At 39.1% G+C, this 15,710-nt stretch overlaps 1 protein-coding gene across 1 annotated transcript; it reads left to right on the top strand.

Annotated features, from left to right (window-relative positions):
• The first annotated feature begins 831 nt into the window (after window positions 1–831).
• Window positions 832–3,778, top strand: LOC147460405 (uncharacterized). The gene is made up of 5 exons (XM_086511700.1): window positions 832–973; window positions 1,089–1,146; window positions 1,228–1,312; window positions 1,386–1,487; window positions 3,704–3,778. Exons 1-5 carry the CDS (start codon window positions 832–834, stop codon window positions 3,776–3,778), a joined length of 462 nt encoding a protein of 153 aa, XP_086367826.1.
• The last annotated feature ends 11,932 nt before the right edge of the window (window positions 3,779–15,710 follow it).

The following is a 15,710-nucleotide window of genomic DNA, read 5'->3' as shown; positions in this document are numbered from 1 at the left end:
GAAGGTGAGAGCTTAAAAGAGATAAAGGGGCTGCATCTTCCAAGCAACCAACCAAAAAGGGAGCTGATATGAAACTCCCACCTACAAAGAAAAGGAGTTTCTTTCATAAGGTGAGATGCTTGAGGGAGATAAGGAGAGCACAGAAGGCTTTGACAGTTGCAATTCCAAGACTTCCTTTTCAAAATCTATGTAGGCAAATAAGAGAGCAGTTTAAGATTGATATGAGGTGGACAAGAGGTGCCTTGGCATGTATGCAGGAGGTTGTTGAGGACTTTTTAATTGAGCTCATCCAAGATGCATACATATGTGCAGGCCACTCTCATAGGGTCACACTTTTGGACAAATATATAATTACCTTGAGGAGATTAAGGTACAAATTCAGCAAAATTCTTGAGCCAATACCTCAACATGAGAAAACCTTCAACATCCTCAACATACCCCCATCAAGAAGGGAAAAAGAGCCTAAAATGAAGATTGAGAAAATCATAGAGGAGGAGGATGTTTTGGAAGAAGAGGAGGAGCTCAAAGTTGACAGGGAGGAGCTAGAAACAAAGGAAATAGATATTGAAGCTCAGCACTTTTCATTGTTAAGAAGTGTTAACTTCAAATGCTTCAGGGTGGTTGCCTTCTTAGAGGATGACCTTCTTCAAAGAAAAGATTATATTTCCTTGGATGCTGAGTCAATTGACATTCTCAAAGACTGGCAAAAAGAGATCAATGACCATATTATCCGGGCATCTTTGAGATTCCTAACCATCAACATTCTTTACGTGTTTGTTGTAGATTGTTTATAGTTAATAAGTGTTGCTTGAATTTATTTGTAGATTATTGATGCATGACTATAAGTTAGATGTCCAACATAAAGTGGACATGGTTGACCCAACCATCTCACACTATTTGAGAACTAATTCTGACAGAAGGAATTGGCTAGCCAATATTTATTTTGAGAGTTGTGAGCGCCTTCTCTGCCCTTACCCATGAGAGGTAAGTTCTTCTACAACCCTAAGTCATTTTGATATTTTCATATTGGAGGATTTTGACAATGTCTAGTGGTCTATACCACAGCTCACACTTGATTATTGATACCACTGATAAAACGTATTTCATATTGAACTCTCTTAAGGGCCATCATGGAATGGCTAGGTTGTAAATGTAACAATCCAATACTTTAGCCAGTGCTCCCACTTTCAACTATTTTGTAGCAATGCTTTGGATCTTTCTAAATAGGGTTGCCTCAAGGTTGGCAAAGGCAATTGAGCAATGTCCTCCCATCACAAAGCTCATGGATGACATACAGATCTTAAATGTGAAGGTATGGTGATACTAGGTTGTAAGTAAATACATTTTTAGATAGTGTATTTATTTTTCCCCTTCTGTTTGTGTAGCCACCCTTGCAGGAGGATGCTTTCTCGTGTGGATGGAGAGTGATAAATAATGCAAAGCTAGTGGTTGACTACACCTATTGCAACCCAAAAAAGAATACTAGGGTAACCATTTGACTATATAAATATAGATGTTACTTGAAATGTTTTGGAGAGCTAACACACTAATCTTTATTTTCTAGATCAATAGGAGCTGCTACACCAAAAACCATGTTTGGTGAGTAAGGGAAAAGTTGATTAGGTATATGGTCAGTGTCTAGATGCCACTACCCATAGTAGCACCTAAGCCCCCAAAGAGCCAAAGAAGACAAAGGAAGAGGTGATGTGCCATAGAGGGCAAGGAAGATCCACACAAAAGAGCAAAGGCAGAGGAAGAGAAGCCCAAGGAGGTTCCAAATGAAGAGAAGAAGGCAAAAAATCCCATTGCCCCCAGAAAGATCCCCAAAAAACACAAACAAATGCCAAATAGGAGTAGAAGAAGGAGACAAAGAAGAAGCAAAGGAAATCATGCTACAAACGGAGGCAAGGTGGCCGTGCAAAATACCCCAAATATCACATTGTTAACCATAAACAAACGAATTTGCATATCTGACAAATCGCACAATGCATAATCCAAACTATACGATGCAGAGAGAGATAGAGAGCGAGATAGAGCATAAGAGCATGTGCCGATGCACTTCCAAGAGAGGAGTGCTACATCGGCACGGGGAGAGAGAAGAGAGGAGAGGGAGAAGAGTAACACAAATACTGGGTTCAATTTCCCCCCGTGCAAGAGTGAGCATTTTCCTCTTGCACGTATTTACTTATAGATTTCTTGAATGCTCAAAAATGAGTACAAACTGGCCGGCCGGTCATAAATGGCCAAAGCTCATAAAGAGCACTTAAATCATAAAATGCACATAAACTCTATATCCTTTCGTATAGTCCAATATTTGCTGATGCTTTTGCCACCTGTCTAAATAGGTGATTATCAATTCCATTACATACCTCTCCATTAGAAAGAAATTGTCCTCAATTGCAAAGATAAGCCATACTTGTCAAAAACAGTGATTAGTATGCTGCGTCAAAAATATCACATGGTAAAAGGAAAATTTTATGAAACTAAACAACATTGCTTATGTTTGCCGTCATACACATACTACCTATTCAAGTGTCCCATACCAATAGAATAAGCAGTATATGTCATACCCTGATGAATGATGAATCAGGATATCATTGTGGTCACACTCATCATTCAATAATCAATTCTCATCAATCTCAAGTTCAATTCCATAAATACTATCCTGACAAAAAATCATCATATACCCATTCCAAATCCAATTCCAAATCCAAATATCTGTCAACATATATCCAAGTAACAAAATCATACTAAAGACAGTGGTGGCCAGCCATTGCAGCATGATTCGGTGATTGGTGTTGCCTAAATCGGTGAATCTACACCAATAAGACGTGCTGCCTAAATTGGTGAGTCTGCACTTAATAATATTCAAAGTAGTGAATTTGCAGTTTGTTGGTTGCTGCTGAAATCGGAAAATCTACACATATAACTGGTGTTGCCTAAATCTGTGAACCTACACCAAAATGAGCATTTACACATTGCTTCAATCGATAAATTTGTGTGCTGCTGTGACTAATGGACTAGACAAGGCATAATAAAATATTTACTACTTGTGTCACACCAAATTGGAATATGTTTGAGTGATCAAAGGATTAAAGATACTTGTATAATTAGAACGTACAATCTTGGCACCTTCACTCAACAACCGCAAAGTTAAAATAAACTAAGTTGGAAGTGAGCAAGAAGAAAAACTCTGAAACAGCTTATATCAACTAGAATCACAAACAAACACAAAAATGCAGTAACCAAGTTCCAATTTGTTTTAGATGGCCAATAATTAAAAGGAATAAGTATCACTTGTAGGTGGGATCATTACAAAAATTATAGGAAGACAAAATTACAATGAATACTTGCAGACATCTAGTATGATTATCCTTGGGAGATAGGACTACTTGGATGAGGTTGATAAAAGCGTCTTTGCTAATCAGCAGCCCTACACGGTAATAAAAATTTCTTCCTATATCTGGAAGGAATGACAAAATCAAAGTGTAACCATCATTATGAGAGAAAAGTATATTGATTCATGTTATGATTATGCCAAAAATAGTATGACAACTAATATCAAAAAATCTAAACCTAGTTAGTAAAGAGAGAGAAAAGAAAAAAAATACAGTGCACATTTATATCAATAACTTTGTGTCATCTATATAAAAATTCTCTATTAAGATTATTAATGTGTGATATTTATAATTATTTATTGCAGGGCTATAATATCTACAATAATATTGTCACTAACATTGTGAGCAAACTGGCCAAGCTGTCAAATCTCAAAGCTTAAGGGGCCTTATATTTTCAACATGCTGTATCATAATTAATATTGTCCTATGAATAACGAAAAATTGATCACACAGGTAGTCCGTGTTGATTATAATGATAGAGAAACATACGTTAGTACAATTTATTTTATGGCGTAACCTATGAGAAAAGCTAGTCTTCATAGAATGTAGACCACATATTATAGTATGGTTTGGTGCTTTGCATGGCCTCTACTGCTACACATGATGGTAGTCTTGGTTTGGTCTTTCTCCACATTGTCAAGCAATAAAATGATTTTGGAGGAACTTGGTAGCCTTTCTCTCATTGGTTAATGAGTTGAGAGATAGAAAATAAGAGTGTCAAATTGTGTGCGAGTCTCATCTTAATTAAAATTGAGCATCAGATGCCAATGTTCAAGCCTTTAATGAAGTCACCAATCATCAAGATTATGCGGAGGTTGATCATGGGGCACACTAGCATGGCCATGTTGATGCCAAGAGTTGCATCACGTGGATGTGCCAATGTCTTGCCTAGAAGTATCTTACAAATTGTAGCCTCTAATAGGCTTGCAATAGCTTGAGTGTCGTTGAGGGGATACCCTATTTGGAGCTCAATTTTCGTATTAGTTCCATAATGTTGCTATTGTGTATAGGTTTGAACTTTCTCGCGTGCTGTGAAGTGAAGAGCTGAAGGTTTTAGAGCTTGCAGATATGTTGCCACTCTTCTCTGTACAGAAAAACCTAATAATTGCCCAAAATTATCGTGGTGCATAACTATCAAAGACACCTAGTTGTAGAAGACTGTGTTTTGGGCCGCTTAAGCAATTAGCTCTCTCAAAAATAATGTTTGAGGCCACGAGGGTGGAAATGAACCCTATTATCAAGGACAAAAAAAAAAGTGCATAAACTGTATATCCTTTTGCATAGTCCAATAACTACTGATGCTTTTGCCACCTATCGGCTTTGATAGCACTGCTACAAATGAGGCGAGGCGGCCCTGCAAAAAAAACCCAAATAGCACAGTGCTAACCATAAATAAAAAAATTTGCATACGTGACAAATCGCACAATTCATAATCCAAATTGTACACGAAAAGAGAGAGGAGAGCGAGATAGAGCATAAGAGTGTGTGCGGATGCACCTCCAAGAGAGCAGTGCTACATCAGCACGGCGAGAGTGACGAGAGGAGAGGGAGAAGAGTAACACAGACACTAGGTGCAATCTCCCTTCGTGCTACAAGAGTGAGCATTTTCCTCTTGCACGTATTTACTTATGCATTTCTTGAATGCTAAAAAATGAGTACAAACTGGTCGGCTAGTCGTAAATGACCAAAGCTCATAAAGAGCACTTAAATCATAAAATGTACATAAACTGTATATCCTTTCACATAGTCCAATAATTGCTGATGCTTTTGCCACATGTAAGCTAAATAGGAGATTATCAATTCCATTACACATCAAAAGAACCAAAGCCCAAGGAGGAAGATGAGAAGAAAACACCAGAAGACCCAGATCCCAAGGAGGAAGAGAAGCAGGTAAAGACCCCGTAAAGACATCCAAAGAGACAAAGGCTAAGGAGGGCAAAAAGAGAGAAGGAGAGCCAAAAATCCAAGAAAGAGATAAAGAAGGTAGAGGAGGCCACAAAGATCCCAAGAAAAACACAAACAAATGCCAAAGAGGAGTAGAAGAAGGAGACAAAGAAGAAGCAGAGGACATCAAAAGAACCAAATCTGAAGGAAGAATAGAAAACACCAGAAGAGCCAGAGCCCAAGGAGGAAGAGAAGCAAGTAAAGACAACCAAAGAGACAAAGGCTAAGGAGTGCGAAAAGAGAGAAGGGGAGCCAAAAAAACCAAGAAAGAGCCCAAGAAGGATAGAGGAGGCCAAGAAAGATTCCTAGGACTCCCAAAACCCCTAAAATATTTTGCGAACCAACATTTTATAAGAAGAAAATCAATATACATATTCTACTTGAGAACATTACAAACTTTCTACTTTGTAAACATTCAATACTCTTTTTTTAAAGAAAAAGAGAACATTAAATTCTCTCCTTGAGAGCATGATGTAAATTTTACAACTTTCACTAGCTCCATCGCTCATGTAGCTCCCAATATAGTCTTTCAGTTTCTGTTGTAACTGTGGCAACCCTTGCATCTGTCTCTACATCTTTTTCCTAGTCCATTTGTGCTGACAGCAACATGTCAAGGCCCAAGCCATAGTCCATGCCATCCTCCAACCCTACCCGTGAAGGGCCTAAGTAATATGCCAACCATGGGGGGCGTTCTTTCAAGTGAATGGAGATAATGAAAATTGGCTCAAGGTCTACCTCTTTCTTCTCTTCCTTCTTGTGTTCATGGGTGTTTCTCTCTTTTTTCTTCTCCTTCTTGCTCACACAAACTAAGGAAGAGGAGCCAAAATCCTTACCCATATCTCTTGACCTATTTTCAATTGTAAGGGTGACAAACCTAAACCAGGTTGGCCTATTTATAGTGTTGTGAAGGCATACAATATTGATGACATTGACATCAAACAAGATAAGACATCTAAACAAATGGAAATAATAAAACAATTAAAAATGGAAACAAAAAAGATGAGACATATGAATCAAAATGTCATTTGTCATTTGGTATGAAAATATGGTACAAAATGTCAGTCTACTACAAGAAGAGAAAACAAACATTTGTACAAAATAGGGAGCAAGCTTTAGCTTGGAAGAAGATGTACTATCCCTTATGACACTTACTAACATAGAAATTTTCTTTTCAATCCTCCTCACGACTTGCAATTCATATTAAAAATAGGAAAAGTAAGAATATGTCACACAAATTTCTCCATAAAAAAAGAAACCTTCTTTTTCATATCTTCTTTTTAGCTATGTGAAAAGCAAAATTTGTAGGTAAATCTATCTCCTCATTGTGTAAATCTTGCATCACTTGGTTCTTATTTTCAATGTTGCCAAGTGTTCATTGTTCATCCATATATCAATGTTCTGAATGGAGTTCTTATTAAAATCATCCATGTTTTGATCTAAAGGGACCAACTCCCCCCCCCCCCCCCCAAAAAAAAATAAAAAATAAAATAAAATGATAGACATAAAAATTGAAACTCTACTCTTCTTTCTTGCAATGTTGACCTTTAAACATTTTTGAATCTCATAAATATCTTGCACATATAGCTTTCACTTGTTACTGAGCTTCGTAGTGGCCACTCTCCACTTCTAAAACTAGGCAGTGCAACCTTGGTGACAGTGCCCCAATTCTTCATAGATTTTGGTGGGATATAAAAATGATCATAAAAACATATCCCCTTTTCTGTCAGACAGCCATGAGTTCTCCCTTTGTAAATCTCTTCACTAATGGATCCATGCCAGAAATCTTAAATATCTATGACACACTCCACTAGCTTCCATTACTCTATGCTTGAGTTATACAGGTCTGTAATGAGCATAGTATAGAAAAAGCAAAAAAATTATACCAATCAAGTAGAGAACCACAAACAAACCAAATCTAAGTGGAAATAATCTACTATGTATATGTGGACCTCTTACAATTAGCTATGTGGCATAGTACAAACAAGAAGAGAACTGTAAACATGAATATAAGTGTGAACCACTTACAACTACCTCTGTGAAGAGGAAGATTTGAACTTTTGGGTTGAAGATGAAGCTCCACGTGCATGTTAACATGCTGCACAAAAACCTCTTTCACAATCTTCTTCACTCGAACAAGTCAAAAGTCTTTGACTCTTTCTTTCCATCATGAAAAGAATGGGTTTTTGGATGAGGCTTTTCTTTTCCTACTATGTTGCATTATAATCCAACTACCCTTGGTTATGGATATTGGGATCCATTGATTGTGTTCATCTAATGTGGCATAAGTGGTGATGGTTTCAATGGCTTTGCTAGGGCATTTAGATCAGGTGGACTCTATTGCTTAAGGAGAATAGGATGCAGAGTAGATGAAGGTGAAGAGAGAACAGCAAGAAGAGGAGGTGAGACGAAGAGGGGTGGGAAAAGGAGGGAAAAGAAGGCCGTGAGAAGATTTAAAAAATCTTATGGGTCGGTGAAAGAGATCTTTTTGAGGTAAAAGGGCCATGTACTTGAAAATTACCTTAGATTGTGGCTCATCTCAAATTCATTTTAGAAAATCAAAAGCAATTTCCAAAAAGAAGATTCCTTAATAGAAGCCCTCCCCTCATTAGCTTAGAGCACTCTCTTTCTAGATGTTAAAAGGAAAAAAAGAGACCTTAGACGTCCCCTAATGTGAAGAACCTCAAGGCAAACAACAAAGAGTATATCGCTTAGTGCAGAATGAAAGATAAGTTAGCCCTAGAATAATGGGCATACATGCAATTCACGGGGGGGAAACCTCCTAGTGAGAAAAAAAGTGCCCCGATGGTCCTAAGTGTGTTCACACACATCACTACCACATACGTACAGTAACAAATCCCCCTCTAGGAGTGATGTGGTGAGCGAGAGCTGGCACATAGTGTATGTAGGAGTGTCATGCCCTAAGGACAAGATCAATCTACAAAGGGGAGTAAGCCCAAATCTTTGTGAAAGGATTCAAACTTCTCATGAGACAATGCCTTTGTGAAAAGATCTGCAAGGTTGCTCTATGTTGGCACATAAGCCAAGTTGATATCTCTTGTTGAGAGTCTCTCGTACATAGTGATAATGCACCTCAAAGTGGCACATAAACCAAGGTGATCTATCCTGTTGAGAGTCTCTCTCTAACATAGTGATAGTGCACCTCAATGTGCTTCGTACGAGCATGAAACACTGGGTTCCTTGCAACTCCCAATGTGCTCTGACTGTCAGTGTAGATGATGTTGGCAATGTCTTGCTCAACACCAAATCATCCATAAGGCGTTTGAGACATACACACACAATCGCAGCTATGAAGATTGCCATGTACTCAGTTTCACAACTAGAAGTATCCACAGTAGGTTGCTTCCATCTCAACCATGATATGCATGAAGTACCGAGCATGAAACAAAAACCACTTATGGACACTCACGTGTCATAACAACTAGCCCACTCTAAGTCCAAAAAAGTATGTTAATATAGTGGCAATGATCCCTCCTTGGGATAAAACAAGCCAAGATGAAAAGTGCCTTTCAAGTAGCAAAAACTCTTCTTGACAACGTACCAATGCTTAGACCTTGGGCTATGCAAAAATTTGTTGAGACTGCAAACTGAATATCAAGCCTCGTATTGCATATATAAATAAGGCATCCAACAGCAGTCTGGTGAAGAGTGAGATTGACAGGTCACCACCATCATGAAGAATCAATTTCAAACCTATCTCCATGGGAGTACCAATAGGTTTGCAGTCCTCAAGTCCAAACTTACATAGTAATGTTTCTTTGTAGCATGTTTGACACAAGGAAATACCACCATTACACTGCTTATACTATATGCCCAAGTAATGATGCAATAGCCCCAAATATTTTATCTTGAAAGTAGCCTTCAAATCAACCTTAAACTCAGCAATATGTGTCTCCTTTGTTCCAGTAATCAACAAATCATCAACATAAAGAACAACAATGAGAAATACATCACCCTCACATTTACATACAAAGTGCTTTCTATTGGACTGTTACAAAAGCCTTGTTTAACCAAATGAGTGTCATCTTTCTCATACCAATCATGAGGAGACTGCTTCAACCCATATAAATATTTCTTACATTTGCACACTTTATCTTCTTGTCCTTTTATGACAAAACCACGAGGCTACCTTCCATAAACTCCCTCACCATTCAAGAAAGCAGTAACAATGTCTGATTGATGTACATATCATCCAAAATGATCTTTGAATGCACATAGAAAACAAACAGTAGTCATATGACAAGTGGGAGAAAAATTCTCTTCATAATCTGTGCCTTTCTACTATGCATAACCTTTTGCACAACAAGTCGATCCTTATAGCTATCAATCTCACCATCTGTCTTATGTTTCAACTTGTAAACCCACTTCATACCAGTGGCCTTTTTGCTAGCCTGGCAAATCACATAAAGTCTATGTGTCATTTTCTATAAGTGCGTCATATTATAATTGCATTGGCAGCCATCCAATTTTTTGAATTATGTGCTTCATGAAAAGATAGAGGTTCCTCCACATCACATAAACTAGAAACAACTAAAGCATAACAATCTCATGCATAAGATGCATGGCAAGAACCTGAATGAGTACGACTAGACATAGGTGCATCAAATTTACCATCATGCAAAGTACATTTTGGCATACGTCTAGCCTACTCATTCTCAATCCTTTCCACAATCAGTAAATGTCCTGTGAGCTTACATTATTGTCTCTAGTACATGACAACAAAGGCTGAACAAAATCTTCCACAAACACAACATCTCATGAAACAAAGATACGTTTAGTTTGTGGATGGTACAACCTGTAACCTTTTTTTTTAATACTGTAACCAACAAAAATGCATTTAACAGCCTTATCATCCAATTTTTTGCACTGAATTTGTGGCATCAAAGCATAAGCTAAACAACCAAAAACGTGCATGTGATCAATAGATGGCTTCTTATGATGACATGCTTCATAAGGAGTCATAGACTACAAATATTTTGTAGGACACATGTCAAGTACATAAGTAGCACACATGATAGCCTCGAAACAAAACAAATGTGGCAAACCCTTGATTGTTGGCCATACATCATGCCATCTCCGTAAGCAACCTGCATTTCCTTTTAGCAACACCATTTTGCTGAGGTGTATACAGAATTGTACATTGGGTGTTTTATCCCACGACTAGCCAAAAATGCATTGTTGGCAGATGGACTAGATGGGCGCTCTCCTAGTTGACCCTTCATCATGTGCCATAAAATTTTGATATCTAGCCATTATTTTTCCAAAAATCTTTGTAACTATATGAGAGTCTCTGATTTTAGCTAAATGATCTCTGAGCCACTCTATGTAAATCAGAGTTTAAAGTCTTATTTTGAGTCTGAGCCTTGTAAAGCCGGCCAATGGCCAAGAAAGATGTAGGTATAAAGTTCATTTTTTGTAAGTGGGAAAAGAGACATTATCATTATCAAAATTTCCCTATTCCACCTGCCAACAGCACCTGATTGTACACACACCTATAGAGAGTTGACACCCCTCTTATCCATGCATATGAAAATCCCATTTGGTGCATAGTGCCCTTAAGGAAGCCCTAGTCAACTCTATCACAAGCCTTCTCAAAGTCGAGAAGGAGCATCATATGGTCCTCTCTTTGAAGATGAGAAAGAGTAGTCACCTCCCAAAATTTGAAAAGGTTTTCAATGATGCTACGCTCCTTGCAAAAATCTGTCTATGTCTCATGTAAGATGCTCTCAAGTAGCGGCTGAATTCTCAAACCCGTAGAACTTTGCCAAAATTTTGTAGGTTTAATTGAGAACGGTGATAGGACACCACTATTGAATCTTGTCCAAACCCCCCTCCTTAGTATGCACTATGTAAGCCTTGACTAAGAACCTCCCAATACTCCAAGAAGAAACTTGGAGTCAAACCATCCTCCCCTGGGCAGCTACCACAAGGGAGTGCCGTGAGAGCCTCCTACTGCTCCTTTTGTCTTGAATGGGCTCTCGAGCCTTTGGTGCATCTCCTCAGTGATTAAGCAAGGCATATGTGCCGACACTTGCTCTCTGCATGCATCTCGATGCCCTAGCTTGGTTGAATTAACTCATGATAGAAGTCAATCATTAGCAATTGCATGCATATCATCGGGCTCTGTAGAAACAAATCCATATGGTCTCCTTAGTATTCACATGACAACGACACACCATCTCATAGAACTGGTGCATCTCCTCAGTGATTAAGCAAGGCACATGTGCCAACACTTGCTCTCTGCATGAATCTCAATGCTCTAGCTTGGTTGAAGTAACTTACCATAGAAGCCACTCAGTAGCAACTGCATGCATATCATCGGGCTTTGTAGCAACAAATCCATACGGTCTCCTCAACTAGCAAACACTAGTATGCACATGACAATGACACACTATCTCAAATAACTCACCGGTAACTCTGTCTCCCACCCAGTCCACTAACATGCCTAATGATGGAAGGCAAACTTGTGGCACTGCTCCTCAATGGTGCTCATGTCATGCCCAACCTGCTGCATCTCTTTCCTCCATCTAAGGGCTCCATAGGTGATGCTCCTACATCTTCTATGAGGAATCAATGCCCTACTAGATCCACTTCTCCTCCTCTTAGAGTGCACCAAAGCACGTTGCCAGCTCTTATAGGAAGAAACAACTAAGCTCCACGAAGCCAGTGGCCACTCTAGTAGCAAGGTCACCCAGTGTGTCCAAACTTGTTGTACAAAGTGCCTCTCTAAGACCTATAGGAAGAAAACCCCTCTCTGGGAGTTGTGCAACATGGGATTGCCACTCTCATGTTTATCTAACAAAGCATTGGTGCGTAGTCTAGAAAAGTAATAGGGTTCAAGCCAATTAGCTAGACATCCATCACATTGATCATACTAACCTTATCTATTCTTTTGATCATATACAATAATAAGGAGTTCTAATCCTCACTGAGAGCTTCACCAACACTCTATGTGTCTTCTCTTCTTCTCCTTCTCACTCCCTATGAACCGTGCACTCTTCAAGTGATATCAAATCGTAAGTTAGCGAATCCTCTAGATTTGGTTCATGGTGATCCATGTGGGCCTATGTTGCATAAGTCTCTAGGGGAGGAATTATATTTTTTGACTTTCATAGATGACTCTACTCAAAAGGTGTGGGTCTACCACTACAAGAGGTTATGTGCACTTGTGCCACTTTTAGCGACGGAAATACATTGGGTTTTTACTCCCCGACGTCGCTAAAAGCGTCGCTATAGGCATCGCTATAGGCAACTTTATAAGCGTCGTTATATATGTCGCTATATAACGACGTCTATACCGATGCTGGCAATCCTTCTCTAGCGACGCTGGTAGTGATGTTGAAGAGCCTTATATAGAGACGCTTATAACGACACCCAAGAATAAAAAAATTTGGGATCGAATGCCCTACCACCCATCAACCATATTGAATGTTTCCAGAATAAAGTATACCTAAATGAATCAAAGATAAGCACAGATTCACCTTTGAAAGAAAAAGCAAGGTATAGACCTAAAGTAGTCACCCACAAGACAATATAACCATTAACTACATCATGCATAGTATTGTTTGCAGAATAAAGATACAAAACTGCCAAATGTAATTGGACAAAAGTGAATTGACGAAAGTAAATCAATGACAAAATGATACACATCATAAGCAAAATCACTTGATTGTTAAGATTTGCAAATGTAATAGTTACAACACAATTGTCATTATTGAGAAAATACATCGTTTTTCAATAGTTACAAAAAGACGTACACACGTCATCTCATTATACATGCTATGACAAAAGAAAACTAGTGCTATCTAGCTACGGCTAGATTGACGTTGCCTAATCAGACGTCTCATCGCGTTCAAGCAACGTATCTATCAAATTTTCCAAAAAGAAACAATAAGACTTTCTGTATGTATAAACATATAATTACAAAACAATCTATTTTCTTAGCTTATCATTAAAATACAACAAATATAAAAGAGTAAAGTGAAATACTAACCATGCCGCCTAAGAACTGAGAATGTCCATCAAGGCGTTTAAGCCCTTTCTGCCCGTGTACTCGCACTCGTACGCGTGGGGTCACGTCCTGTCATCGACCACTGTTCAAAACATACAAAGAATACATTATGTTAGAATTTAAAAGTACATATAGACATAATTACCAAACCTAAAGAGCAATGCAAAAATACTTACAAAATCGGCCTCAAATGATGCCCACCCACCCCTCCCTAAGTGGTGCGAGCTCCCTGCCTCTACTCACCCTTTGTGTTGCCTCCTTTTGTTGCTTCCACTTGTCACGATTCTCGTGTGCTACTTGCTTCGCATTCTTCCAATCTTCTTTGGCCAACCAATTTGGTATGTTCCGCCCATGCTTTATTGCTTTCTGTACTTCAGAACGCTTGTGCTTGCAGTATTTGCGCATTCAAACCTTCATCAGGTCTTCATTGAAGCGCTCATCTCGATTTGACACGAGAAACTCATCATGCAATATGTTGATGACTCTGTCATCGCCCCTTTGCATAGGTTGGCAAGCCAATCCACATTTGAATGGGGGAGGGAACATGCAAAATGTTTTGAGGAAGTGAAGGGCATTCTTAGCTCTCTCCCAATCCTAATGCCACCAGATCCAAAGGAGACCTACTATGTCACTCCAAGTGTAGGTTTCGAAGCAATTGGTGTTGTTTTGATGCAAAAAGATCCCAAAACATCATACATGAGGCCGATCTATTTTGCAAGCAAGGTGATGACTCCGGCCGAGAAGGGATACATTGAAATGGAGAAAGTGGTCTTTGCAATCTTGTTTGCGGTAAGGAAGTTTCGATCGTATCTTCTCCCTGTGCCATTTGTTTTTCTCACCTTAGAGCACAATCTACCATATGTAGTACAACACATGAGCCTCTCATCTAGAATAGCAAAGTGGGTGCTTGAACTCCAAGAATTTGAATACACTTTCCTTGTTGAAGATAGCACAAGAGCAGGACTTGCAGACATTCTCACCTACAAAGTGAGAGAAAGGGAAGGATCACGACTACAAAGAGAGGAAGGCTCAAAACAGTTCAAAGTGAAGGAGATTGATAATACCCATACTTTATGCTTTGACGGAGCTTATCAACGCCAACAAGACAAAGCAACAGGGGGAATCATCATTTTGAACCCACAAAAGGAGGTAATGGTTAGAAAAGGTATCACTCTACCCAGTGTTCACTCTAACAATGAGGCTGAGTATGCTGCTCTAACCCTTGGGTTAGAAGAATGCAAAGAATTAGGCATACAAAGACTTATTATAAAAGGTGATTCTTTGCTAGTGGTCAGGCGAATCCAAGGGACTTGGAGGTGCAAGAATCGTACATTGTTTGAGTGGCTCAGTAGTGTAAGATCTTTGATGAAGGGTTTTAAAGCAACACAGGTACAACACATTGTGAGAACTCATAACAAGGAAGCAGACTTACTCGCAAATGAAAAGCTTCAAATGGCGGTAGGAGGTGTGAAACTATATGAACCCAAATATCAAGGTCAAGAGGAGCTAAAAGACATTATCTTCTTTCTACAAGCAGGTGAGTGTCCCAAACACTTAGACAAGGTGCAAAGACATAGACTAGTTAAGAAGCCCACACCTTACCAGTTGATCGGGGATGATTTATATCACAAAGGGAAAGATTTGGTCTTGAGGAGAGTACCAGGTGTGCAAGAGATAGAGAAAATTCTTCTTTCATGTCATGATGATGTCTGTGGTGGTCACTTTTCTCAAGATATTACAAGTAGGAAGATTTTACAAGCAGGGTTTATTTGGCCGAGCTTACATCGTGATGTCCAATATTGGTTTAAGGCATGTAAGCCATGCCAAATTGCTGGGGATAGACGACTAACATATGAGCCTCGAGTCCCAATAATATCTTATGGCCCTTTTGAAAAGTGGGGTGTGGATGCAATAGGTCCCCTACCTCGTACTTCTACAGGGAAGGTTTTCATCATCATGGGTGTGGACTACATGACACGATGGGTAGAAGCAACAAGCACAACCCGAATCATAGCTGAAGAGGGCTGACCTTCTGAATGATCTCTTGAGGAGGTTAAAAGTGAAACACCTGCATTCCACACCCTACTATCCTCAATGCAATGGATTGGTGGAAAAAGTGAATGGAATGATATGTAAGATCATTTCTAAGTAGGTTGTGGACCGGCCTAATGATTGGGATCGCCATTTGATGGCTGCTCTTTGGGCGTATAGGACATCTTTCAAGGTATCTACCCAATTCACCCCTTTTCATCTAGTTTATGGACAGGAGGAACTTCTCCCCATTGAGGTAGAGCTCTCAAGCTTGCGCGTTCTTGCAAGAGTGAAAAAAAAACCAAAAG

Source organism: Adiantum capillus-veneris, chromosome 4 (genome assembly GCF_014529385.1).
Source record: "Adiantum capillus-veneris isolate H3 chromosome 4, ASM1452938v2, whole genome shotgun sequence".
NCBI classification, from domain to species: domain Eukaryota; kingdom Viridiplantae; phylum Streptophyta; class Polypodiopsida; order Polypodiales; family Pteridaceae; genus Adiantum; species Adiantum capillus-veneris.
This window is presented reverse-complemented; position numbering and strand designations above follow the sequence as displayed.

Bases quoted from the DNA above. Each gene is read 5' to 3' on its own strand.
- LOC147460405 (XM_086511700.1), top strand. From the start codon at position 832: ATGCATGACTATAAGTTAGATGTCCAACATAAAGTGGACATGGTTGAC. The intron at 1,313-1,385 runs GTATGGTGATAC...CTGTTTGTGTAG, and splicing joins TACAGATCTTAAATGTGAAG to CCACCCTTGCAGGAGGATGC. The intron at 1,488-3,703 runs GTAACCATTTGA...TATTTATTGCAG, and splicing joins ACCCAAAAAAGAATACTAGG to GGCTATAATATCTACAATAA.